This window comes from Lygodium microphyllum, chromosome 20 (assembly GCF_053477565.2).
Source record: "Lygodium microphyllum isolate KBCC chromosome 20, Lygodium_microphyllum_v1.1.10, whole genome shotgun sequence".
Lineage (NCBI taxonomy): Eukaryota > Viridiplantae > Streptophyta > Polypodiopsida > Schizaeales > Lygodiaceae > Lygodium > Lygodium microphyllum.
Genome location: NC_141154.1, coordinates 119,716,861 through 119,729,637, shown reverse-complemented (window position 1 = coordinate 119,729,637; position 12,777 = coordinate 119,716,861). Strand labels below are relative to the sequence as shown.

The 12,777-nt window shown below is 40.4% G+C and overlaps 1 protein-coding gene across 7 annotated transcripts in view; it reads right to left on the bottom strand.

Annotated features, from left to right (window-relative positions):
• ATR (Ataxia telangiectasia-mutated and RAD3-like protein) overlaps positions 1 to 6,125 on the bottom strand; it is a 74,499-nt gene extending 68,374 nt beyond the window's left edge. For all 7 annotated transcript variants that reach the window (XR_015687566.1, XR_015687565.1, XR_015687568.1 and 4 more), the window contains exon 1: positions 5,868 to 6,125. Coding sequence is in view for 3 of the 7 variants with exons in the window: in XM_087660918.1 (XP_087517044.1) it covers positions 5,868 to 6,045 (178 nt within the window). In the remaining 4 variants the exon portion in view is untranslated. The remainder of the gene's footprint in view (positions 1 to 5,867) is intronic.
• Positions 6,126 to 12,777: the final 6,652 nt, after the last annotated feature.

Here is a 12,777-nt window from a genome sequence, read left to right as displayed (position 1 = left end):
CCTTCTTTAGATATGGCGGAGATACCTTCCCTTGGTGACGAGGAGTCGCTACTCCAAATATATGCATTGCAAGTACCAGAGGCTCAACAGTCTCCCTCGCAACAAGACAAGCCTATTCGAATTCCCCGTTGGTACCAATAGCTCATGCAAGATTCAAGTGTTTCTCACTTTCCTGCTGCTTTTACAAGTCCACACAAATCAACTCGCTTACATATCCAACGAGATAGTTCACTTTGTGTGAACTATGCTCTCATGTCACAAATTCTTCATGGTCATGAGTCTACTATAGTTGAGGAGGCTCCTGCATAGGGTATTTGGTATCAAGCCATGCAAGAGGAGCTTGATTCCTTCGAGCGTAACCAAACTTTGTGTAAACTATGCTCTTATGTCAAATTCTTCATGGTCATGAGCTTACTATAGTTGAGGAGGCTCTTGCATAGGGTATTTGGTATCACGCCATACAAGAGAAACTTAATTCCATTGAGTATAACCAAACTTGAGAGTTGGTTCCGCGTCCCCCAAAGCAGAAGGTGATAGGCGTGAAGGGGGTCTATAAGACCGAGTAATTTACAAATGGTTCCTTAAACAAGCACAAAGCTAGGCTTGTTGCCAAGGGTTTTGCTCAAAGGGCAGGATTGGACTATTTTGAGACTTTTGCACCTACGACTCAGATATCTACTATTCCAGTTATTTTGGCTCTTGCAGCCCACCACTGCTGGCATGTTTATCAAAATGGACAATAAAGTCTACCTTCTTGCATGGTGTCCTTGAGGAGGGGATTTATATTTCCCAACCTCCTAGTTTTCTTGTGCAAGGGAAGGAGGACCATGTCTATAAATTGTGGAAGGCCCTCTATGGCCTGAAGCAAGTTCCCCAAGTGTGGTACCAAAGGATTGATCGCTTCTTTCTTCAAAGTGGCTTCCATTGATTAGCTCATGACCCCAACCTATACTTCCCGATTGTGCATGCCAGGTGTGTTTTGCTCATCTTATATGTGGATGATCTTGTCATTACAAGGAGCCATACTCAAGAGATTGATCATACTCTGGAGATTTTGTGATAGGAGTTTGACATGACAAATCTAGGGATCCTTCACTTCTTCCTTCGATTGGAGATTTATTAGATGGCACAAGCATTTTTATTTCGCAGCACACGTACTTTTCCGAGATTCTCTCAAAGTTTGGTATGGCCAATTGTCAACATATTTCATGCCCCATGGACCCAAAGTCCAAGATTTTGGTAGCTAGTGTTCCACTTACAGATGCCACTCGTTACAAGTGTCTTGTTGGCTCCTTCATCTGGCTTATTCACTCTCAACCGGATATTTCTTTTGTTGTGGCTCTGTTGTCTTCTTTCATGAAGACTCCCACTCAGAAGCATTAGACAACAACCTTGCAAGTTCTTTATTTATAGGGGACTCAATCTTGCATATTCATGTATCTCCAAGAGAGGATTACCCTCTCTAGTTGGAGTGATTGTGACTGGGCAAGTGATGTGGATTCACGGAGATCCACTATAGGTTATGCTTGGATTCGACATTATCTTGTGGAACAGTAAGAAGTAGTCTACCATGGCCCTTTCTTCTACATAGATAGAGTATCGTGCCTTATGTTCTACAGCTATGGAGGTGGTTTGGCTTCGCCGCATGTTGGCAAAGCTTGGCTTTCCTCAGCCAGCACCTACAAAATTGTGTGGACAACCAGAGTCATCTAGCTCTAGCCAAGAACCCTGTGTTTCATGCTCACACGAAGCACATTGAGGTTCAGTATCACTATGTTTGTGAACTGATTGTGGATTCTAAGCTAGCAATGGCCTACTGTCCCACGGAGGACAATGCGGTAGATCTCTTCACAAAGCCTTTGCCCTAGGCTTCTCTACTTCATCATATGTGATTGTTGGGTCTTCGAACTCTCCCAAGATCTAAGAGGGGGTGTTAACCTACCTTCTTTAGTCATGTCAATCTGTCACCTCTCCTAGTTGTGAGCTCTTGTCAAAGTCTAACTAAGACATTGGAGCTCTAACAGTTTAGTGTGCATTTCTATGCATTTCTTCCACTGTATGCACATTTCTTGTGCATTTTCCTAGTCTATCAGTTAGATTCCACCCCTTGCCAGTGCCTATCTACTCCACGCCTACCTGGCATATTTTGCAAGTCGGCCAGATTTAGGGGCCTTGAGTTTGAAGGAGTTTGGCTATTTATAGCCATAGTCCACACTTGCCTAATCACTTGTCTTTTACATGCTTTGCACTCTCCATCTCCTACACTCTCTGACATTGGTATTGCCATCATCATCTCTTAGCCTGATCTAGTACCTTCACTGACACTTAGGCTTGCGTAAAAGGATTGATGAGTCCTCATCATTGTATTTAGTAATCTTCTTCAGTCAGTGCAGTATCTCTTCCTTCATCTTCTGCTCCCCCCCCCCCTCTGTGTGTGTGTGTGTGTGTGTGTGTGTGTGTGTGTGTGTGTGTGTTCGTGTTTCTTCTTCCGTTGCGCACTCTCACAGTTTTTGGCCTCTGTTTGGTCCATCTTTTCACTTTGTGATACACTACTCAACTTTAGAGAGGGTTCATGTGCATCCGATTGTCGTATTGTCATCACTACACTCTAGTTACTATTGCTCTTTTCTCTACGTGCTTTCTTTATTGCAAAGAACTTGTATAATCCTTGTAAGTTTGTATTTTTTGCATAATTTTCTCCCTAAAGATCCCTTGTCTTTCTTCATCTTCTCTATATCTCCCTCCTCATGGCTCCTCCAACATCTCCTCCTGATGGTCAACATGCAAACATTATTTACTCATCTACCAATGTTACATTGGAGACTTGCTATGTTCAACTTCGAGTTTCTATGAGAATACTCTCTCTTGGTGCTTCAGATGTTCCAATTTCAAAGAGGAGTGCCATGTAGTGGAAGAAGAAGTCTCGGTGCTATTATTAGGGCAAGAAGGGACATCTCCAGAAGGACTGTAGCAGGATAATAGCAGCTTTACAACAAGAGCAGGAGTGGATGGTCACGAAGGGTGACAACTCTCTCAGTGAGTCTTCCTCATTCCAGGTTCAAGTTTAGGCTCTAGCTATGTGGCCCCAACGATGGCTACAAGGGCCTCCCTTCCAAGTTGCTAGTATAGATGATGCGGTCATCCCTCATTATTCTCCAATGCCAAAGGGAAAGAATGAGAGGATGGTAAGATGGGATCGATGAACCTCATCTATACAAGTATACAAGTGCACAAGTTCCCGAGAGGGGTTTTCCTGACGCCTCAACCAAAGTCTGACAGGTTCAAATCCTAGAGTTGATTGACATCCAAGTTCATGATGAGCCGATTCTTTGACATAGAGTGGGTTTGGCTCCTAGTCTGTGCTCACATTAGAGGACACTTTGGCAGTCTACGGGGAATCCATGGTCACATATGCTCAAAGGCATTTTTGACAGGCTGGTCTTGTATACTACTGCGAGACAATTTTGACAAATATTGAGAGTTGCTATAATTTTTCTCTATTTTTAGGAGCTTGTAAGATCAACATCAACATCAAATTCTCTCTAAGACACCTTGGTGGTGACTTGCATACCCACTGCTTGGGTATCCATGGTTCTACTCTAATGGTCCTTGTTGTATGTACTATAATGGGACATTCTCATTGTATATTGTATTATATCAGATCACCCATGATCTAAGAGAGGGTGTTAGCATATATGTCAGTTCATGGCTAAGTCTATGCATGTGATACAATGGGGTGGGACACTAGTCTATTTCCTAGATTATTTAGGCATTTTATGATGTCTATTTTGGGCATTTTTATACTGGCTGACCAGCATTAAATGTTGGCCAACCTACTATCATTTATGGCATTATTTTGCCCATTTATTTCATGCACTCCTCCATAGTCATTATATTCACCTTCCATAGGTTCCGGTGGAGAAAGAGAGCCGATGCTAGTGCCTTGACAGCCAATGACTCACCTTGGATCTGCACTATCTCATATCTTGGTATATGGATTCCATTTCCCAAGCATCTCTTTGTTTTTGAGTTCTTTGTGCAATGTTCTTTTCTTTTGCAATGTTTCTCTTTGTGCAATGTTCCATATCTTGGTATATGGATTCCATTTCCCAAGCAACCTAGGCCAAGAACTAAGAAGGATTGGGCATGTGTTAGTTGTCATGCCGCTTTCACTACACTCCCTTCACTTCACTTCCTCTCTTTGTGTTTTGAAGTATACTACTTGAACACTTGAACTCATGGTTTTGGGTTGACTTTTGGCACATACCTATCTCTCTAACCCCTTGCTTTAATTCATTTTCTTTGTTTCTCCTCTCAGCTGGCACCTCCATGTTGCTCTAATGATAATAAGCTTAAGGGACCTGACTATCTCACCTGGAGCGTTGTCATGAAAGCTTGGTTTGTACATAGGCACTTGCATGGTTTCAAGAGCCATCTTACTCTCCTAAATACCCTCTCCTATTCCAAATGATTGGGACAAAGACAACTATGAAGAATAGTTCTTAGGAGACAAACGATACTCACATATACTCTACCCTTCTCCACTGCATCTATGAAGAAGTTCTTTTGATAGTTACCACTTGTAGAATGCCTTTAGAAACATGGGACAAGTTACAACTTATGTACAAAGCTCTATTAACCATGAGAACTATGGCCTCTATGGTTAACTCCAAACTATCGAGTTCAAGGCAACTGATACACTTCAATCATTCCTTCTTCCAATGACATAAATACAAGATCAACTTCAATCTTCAACACATGTAGTCTACCCTTCTAGAAGCACATCTTGTGGCGATTGTTTTCTACAAGTTTCCTCTAGAGTTTGATGGTGTGGCCAATGCCTATGCTACTTAGGCAGAAGGCTTCTTTGCCTTTACAAGGGAGGCTACCATCTCAATGAGAAAAAGAAGGCGGAATGTCACCCCTACTCTGACTACTTTACAATTCGCCCCTTTCATCATTGCTCTTTGGTCTTTCATTGTATCTCACTTATACATTTGTTCATTTCCATTCCATGCTCTTGAGCATATGTTTGTTAGTCGTGGTGTTCATACTTTTTGTACACTTTATTAGCCCTCTTGTATCACATATTGATAGGTCAATGACAAGGTTTGATAACCTTATCAATGTGCTTGTGGGCAAACCTAAGGGCCATATGAATTCAATGCACGAGCGATCTAGTTAACTAAATGCGTGATGCACGATTGCTAGGATTAATAATACCGAAACAATTGAACAACCAAGTCACAAAATTTTACGTGAAACATTTGTTAACAAAGAGAAGTACGTTGACCATCTCTACCTACTCTATTCTCTAGTCTCTAGGACAACCCCATGAAGTTTTACTCCTTAGGAATAGACCCTCAAACATGTCAACTATCATCAATGTAGATATAATCCGCAACCCATGCTCCTGCATAAAAATTACACTACCAATGTGACGCTCAAAACTTGCCCATACTACAAACTAGAGTAGGCTCGTGTCTATGGAGTCATGGACCACGAAACAAGAGGGATAGAGGGAAAGTGTCACCACCAATCGGCTAGACGATAATGTGAAACATTGTTCGGGCTTGAGCCCTCGAGCGGAACTAGAGCCAAGAGATTGAAGTGAGCTCCCATTTGAACTTAAGTCATTATTCTTCTACTGCTACTCGCGTCGAAAGTTCGCCTAAAAAGACTCTTCAATTACATGGCCTGGTCCAATGTGCAGGGTTGGAAATACTACACAATAAGCCCAGTCTGCTTTTAACATCCCATAACGCAATCTCATGCTCGGGCGATGCAAAAGGCACCTCCATTCTGCTATTTTAAGTCCCCATTCTCTCTCTCTCTCTCTCTCTCTCTCTCTCTCTCTCTCTCTCTACCTTTGGATGGGACGAAGTAGCTCTTGAGAAGATTGGGAAGAAGACATCGGAATCTGGTCTCGACAGGGTCCTCCTCGTCTTGCGGCTGCGGCTGGGTGCTTCCGGATGAAGAGTCACTGCCTCCCTTGCTGGCTATCTTCTCGCCAAGGTCCTGCAACAGCCCGAATAAGTCCGCCATTTCCCGCTTCCATACGCCACAGGAGAGAGCCCTGGAGCCTGGAGGGAGAAGAGGGTCTCTCAAGAGAGCGAGCGAACGCGCGCGCCACTTGGCAGCACGTGTAGCTGTGTTTTATCACGTGACACACTTCTTCATAGCGTTTTAAAATTTAAAGAATAAGGTTTGAAACTTTTGAATTTTTATAGAGTTTTAAATTTTAAAGAATAAGGTTTGAAACTTTGAATTTTACACAATTTGTATTTATTTAAAAAATATGTATGTTTGAATTTTTGTACTATATATTATTGGGAGGTCTGCTTCGGTGACTTCCGAATCAAAGGGAAAGCTCCCAAGCCTCTTTAGTGGAGGGAAAGGAGGTTTCCATGCTCTCTCTCGCTCTCCCTCTCAATGTTCATAACATCACTAGCATCATGCATGTAGGAGGTTCTCCCTAGAACATCCACCCCTCACTCCTAGATCAAGACTGTCTCTCACTCTCACATATTCAGTAGCATGTTATCTCAATAGACTCTCTCTCTCTCTCTCTCTCTCTCTCTCTCTCTCTCGTGTCATTGACTTTGGCGATGGTGGCAAGATGTAGAAAGAAAATATGAAAATGTCAGGATTATTTTGAATGTGAGCCATCGCATCTAATCTCCGAGGGGTCTCTAAGGGGGGATGATGCAACCATTGAGGCATGAGCAATGAGTGGAGAGGGAGGCCCAAATGCAGTGAGCAAGAAGGTTAAGCAGCAGTAGAAGGAATTCAGGGGGCAAGTAAATGTATATGCGGAGAGAGAGAGAGAGAGAGAGAACACATAAACATAAATAGATAAGAAAATGAATTATAAAAATAATTGTGTAATTTACAATTAACAACTCTAGATATTGAGAGAGAGATTATATTAAAACGTTTCATACATAACTCATGTTTATCAAGGATTCCTATATTATTTTATTCAAGGTACAATGTTTATTATAATAGAAGTTCTAATTTTTTATTGCATGTGAGATCTGTAGTTTTTTATTCTAACTTATTCATTAATATTATTTATATATTATTTTTAGTAGTACAAAATACATTGAAGCTAGAATAAGAGGTGATTACCTTGGATGTTGAGGCAATCATTCAAGCTATAAGTTTCATGGTGAATAGTTTGTTGAGAGGTGGGTCTACAATGATAATGGGCTCTCTCTCTCTCTCTCTCTCTCTCTCTCTCTCTCTCTCTCTCTCTCTCTCTCTCTCTCTCTCTCTCTCTCTCTCTCTCTCTCTCTCTCTCTCTCTCTCTCTCTCTCTCTCTCTCTCTCTCTCTCTCTCCGTGGCACAACTAAAAGTAGGTGTAGTGACAGCAAGGTGGGTGGATTTGGCATTATGCAAGTGCATGTGATAGTTGATGTAGTTGATGTGGTTGAATTTGGTGACTTTGCAGATAGGAGCTTGTGTGTGTGTGTGTGTGTGTGTGTGTGTGTGTGTGTGTGTGTGTGTGTGTGTGTGTGTGTGTGTGTGTGTGTGTGTGTGTGTGTGTGAGAGAGAAGAACCTAACACCTATGTGCAACGAGGGCTAGCCTGGCCTTTGCCAATTCAATATCTCCAACATCCAAGGGGTGTTATTTAAGGTTGCCGACATAAAGATGCTCTTGGGACTTCTTGCACAATGTTATGATTAATAAGGGAAGCCTTATGAACTAAAATGTTAGGTCCTTGGTTATTGTGTAGAATTCAACTTTGCTATTGCAATCTATCTCCAAGTTCAACAAGCTCACATCATGCTTTTGCACACCATTGGATTTGATACTCATATAATGCACTTTCCTGCATTCAAAGTTCAGATTATGTTTCATTTATAGAAATCTCCCATGAACTCTCTTGCCACATGAAACATGCATGGTACAAAGCACCAACTAAATACTAGCATGAAATGCCAGGAGAATCTAAGCACGGAGAGCCTAGTTTTACAAAATAAGCTTTAAAAATCTTAAAATTTATTAATGTTTTTAGTATAAAATTACAATATATATTTAATTTGATTTCAAAACCCCTCCAAAATTTTGAGCTAAATGTTCATGTATTCACTATCAAAAATGACTTTCATGAACATTAGGTCTAATGTGCCCTTGTTGACAACCCAAGGCTTAGGTGGATTTCACACTATCACAATTTCTTGAGAAACTGCAAAATCCTCAAAGTCAAAGCATGATGCCTAAGAGAATAGGATTTTGTTAGCTATTTGATTTTTACTCCTTTGAGAGGAAAGTAATAGTAGGATGCAAGGTAAAAGCTATGGAGTGCAAGAGGGTTAAGAGATAGAGGAAAAGAACACGAGATGGTTACCATAGTTTTTAGTGATATGGGTACGATGAATGGTAACCTTATTCTTTGTTATCTTTGCTTATATATGATTGTGTAGTGTGTACTTATGTAAGGGATGCCCACCCAACTATTGGCCATTAGCCTTTATCCCAACAACCTACTCCTTAAAGGCCAATGTAACTCTTCACAAGGAGATCTATAGGATTATCATTTGCATGGACCTTGAGAAGCTTAATGCGCTTGTCCTCAAGCATCTCCCTAATGAACCAATACTTCACCTCAATGTGCTTTGTGTTTGCATAAAAGACATGGTTCCATGCAAACCGAATGGCACTTTGACTGTCACGATGTAATGTAGGTACTGCTCTTACAATGCCCAAGTCTCCCACTAAACACATGAGACATGTAACTTCCTTGTAAGCCTTGATGACTATAACATATATTGTCTGAATGGTAAATAAAGTTGTACATGGTTGCAATTGAGAAACTGCACCACCTATAAATAAAGTCGTATATGGTTGCAATCAAGAAATCTAGGAGGCTACACCACTTGTAAAAGTAAAGGCAAATTTGTAATAGTCCTCCTAGAGTCTACATTACCTGCAAAATCAACATCTATACTTACAAGAATAAGTAGATTCTTCCTTCCAAAGCATATACACATAGCTCTAGTGCCATTCAAGCATCTCATGATACTCTTTATTGCCTCCCAATGCTTCTTAGTGTTTACCATATACATGCTAGCTACTTCTGTCATATAGTCAATGTCTAAATGCACAACAACCATATCATACATCAAGCTACCAACTATGGATACATAAGGAACCTTAGCCATTTCAATCTTCTACTCATCTATCCTCTTAGCTAAGTTTCAAATACAAAGACAATGGAACACTATTTGCCTTTTTCCTCTCCATATTGAAATCCATATGATGTTGAATATAGCCAGAGTAATAGATGCATGACTTCTTGAGGTCTACACATTGCCTTATGCATCAAAACCAATCCAAGGCACCAAGTTGTATATGATGAAGTGAAGAAGCATGCAATAGAATGGATTTATAGTCAACAACACATTGGGGTACAATAAATGTAAACGGAACAACCTCCATGTTTACATATTTGTTTAAAATCCCATGAGAATTGCAATTATACAACGATTAAATATGCATTTATAATTGCACTTGCTACATGCAAAATACACATGATTTTAGAAGTGGGTCATTTGACTTGTGGATAGGCATGTCTATAGAGATGACCATGAGTTTTTTTAGAGTTCATAAAATGTATCTATTTATTCATCAAACGACCCGTTCCCTTCTAGTGATAAAGAGATGTATTCTTTTAAACTTCCATGGCCTCAAGGACCAATACCTATATTACACCATTCCCTTAAAATAGGGCTAGGTTGCCTTCTACCATGGCCTCAAGGATCAATACCTCTATTATACCATTCCCTTGAAATAGGGCTAGGTTGGCTTCTACCATACCAAAGGTGGTCACACTCAAGCAGGCCTTCCTAAAATTTACTCGGTTGGAGAGTTACTTGATTTATCAAATCCACCTATCCATAGGATAGGGCCATGAAGACCACCACCCATTCACTTTCCACACCGTGCACCCAATATGCTTTAGTTATCTAAGTAGTGTATGCTACTATACTATGAAATATATATATGATCGACTCCCTTAATTAGCTCGTTACACAAGGTTTGTGCACATCCCTTATTTCACAACACATTAATAATCACTCATTGAAAAGCATTTCCTTTTAACTAGGGTTTAATTTGTTTATTATGATCCTCGTGGAGTCTTGACTTTCACAAAGTCACTCCACATTTTGTCTAGTATTCAAGGTCTTCCATCTCTATATAGGAATGGGCATCATGTACTTTTACATCTCTATCATAGGCCATTAAGGGATTTGGTTGCTCACAGCATCTTTAGGATCCTCCACCTAACGTGATGAAGCAACAATGCACTTGGCTCTTAGCCTTGGATACTAAGCAAGGACCTTTTGGGATTTATCTCATTCCCTCTAGCTTTCCTTTTGTACCTTGAGGCTAGTCCAATAGTCGATGGTCTCGTGAGTCTAGTTATATTATATCCCCTCAAATCTTCTTATTCCAATTACTCATAAAGTAGTCATAGTAATGCAATGTCTATAATCCTTCTTCTAAGTTTTCCTAATAATATAATTAACTTGGACTTATCAACTTGACAACATATGGCAGATAACTCTATTATTGTTGGTCCCCATGGTGGAGATTATTGTAGATTCATTAGCTTTGATATATGTGCTTCATGTGTGGGTTCCTTCTTCAAATCTCTCCTTCTCTTAGGCATCACAATGATTTGTGAATATCACATTTGACTAGAGCCTTGGATGAAATCAATGAAAAGAATAAGAAGATGCCTGAGAAGGGGTGGAGTTGGTGTTCTTTCCCCTCTTCTATGTGTGTGTGTGCGCTTGCGTGTGCACACACTTAAAATAATTCTCTGATTAAGTCTATCTCACTCTCTCACTATACTTTCTCTCTAATACTATCACTTCCCCTATCATTGTTCTATCCCTATCTTACTCTCACAATCTCTAAATCTCACTATTGTCTCCTCACTATCTCTGTCTCTATTCTCTCTTTTCTCATTATAGTCACTTAACTCCCATTATTCCTCTATTCCACACTATCTTTCCTTTTCTCTCAATATATCTCTATCTCATTATTTTCTCTTTCTCTCACCAAGCATTTATATAGGCTAGATATTGTTTTTTTGGAGGGGAAAAGAAGGGGTTGTTTTGGGATACTAAAATTATTTATGGAGGAAAAGAAGGGGGAGTTGAGGACCATTATGCTTTATAAGATCAATATTGGGATCATCATACGTGCCCTTATTGTTTCAAGGGGTTTGACACATGAAGCCACACATATCTCTCAGGTTTGTAGCCTACTTACACATGCACATGAATCTAATGACTTGATGCAACTTTGAGAGGAAATTCTTCTCATATATTCTCTATACATGTTTTTTAAGATTAGGGTTTCCACCATATTTGGCATTGAGACCACTTTTGTGGCCACATGATAGGTCTTGCTTCATTATCATATTTTTCCTAAGGTCCATGAGCCTTCTTAGGGTGAAATTTAAATAGAACTTATTTTCTTGTCATTGCAAATCTATGGCTATCAGTAGAATTTTTATGGGATTGATCCTAGCTCTTAGAAATACATTACAAAATAATAATGCAAGTAATGTAATCACTTCATGCACATCATAGATTATAGTTATTGAGTTTTGAAAGTTGGTTTGGAAGATGGATCAAACTCCAAGTGATTTGGGGGTATTGTCCCACACTTGACCCAAACTGTATATAGGTTATTGTGCAAATATTACGTGAGTATGCATACATACTTAGGTACTACTTAGTTTTAGAAGATTACTCTACTAGTTCTTCATGGTTGTGTAGTCAATGAAGCAAGGGGACTCAAATGATGGGTAGACTTATTGGTGTTGAGAAAAAACGTACTTGAAGAAGATAATGGGAGACACCATCGTTATATTGGATAATGCATTGTATTATAGTTGAATGACTTGAGGATTAAGGTCTCTTCTTCAAGTGCATGTTTGCCTTGTTTTGGTTATTAATTGTGATTGAAAGGGAGCGACGGATCGAAGGTTGGATTCGAGAGCTATGGCAAGAGAGCAAGAGTAAGAAAGGAAGAGACTAGAAATGGGATTTCCAATAGTCACAATGTGTGACCGGGCCTTCCTTTATTCAAACTGTCACTAAAAGAATAAAGAATAAAGTGATGGTGACGGGCGCCCGCCACCTACAGTGTGCAGTGGTGGTGACCGTCAGTGTAGTAATACACGGGCGGCTAGGCGGAGGCACCTTTACCCCCAACAACCTCCAACTTAAAGGTGAATCTGCCCTAGTGAGGAGTGAAAAGAAAAAAAGAAATAAAAAAAGACAGTACAACATGTACACATGTACAACAGGATGAGGAAAGACGTCATCTCATCCCACGCCCATCAATCTCCTGAGGAAGGCAAAGCACTCTGTAGAGAGGCTTTTCGTGAGCAGATCTATAGGATTCTGGTCAGTCAAGATCTTGACAAGATCAACAGACTTGTCCTCAATGACCCCACGTATGAAGTGATACCTTGCCTCAATGTGTTTTGTCTTTGCATGGAAGACCGAATTCTTGGCTAACTGAATAGCACTCATAGAATCCGAATGCAGTGTAGGGATAGCATCAATACTAAGGTCAGCAACTAAACGACCCAACCAAATGGCCTCCTTGCAAGCCTCAGTGTGGCTGCAACATACTCGGCCTCTGTAGTAGAAAGATCCGTGCATTTCTTCACCCTGGACATCCAAGAAACAACACCTCCAGCATAGGTGAATACATAACCGGAAGTGGACTTCCTACTATCTGCATG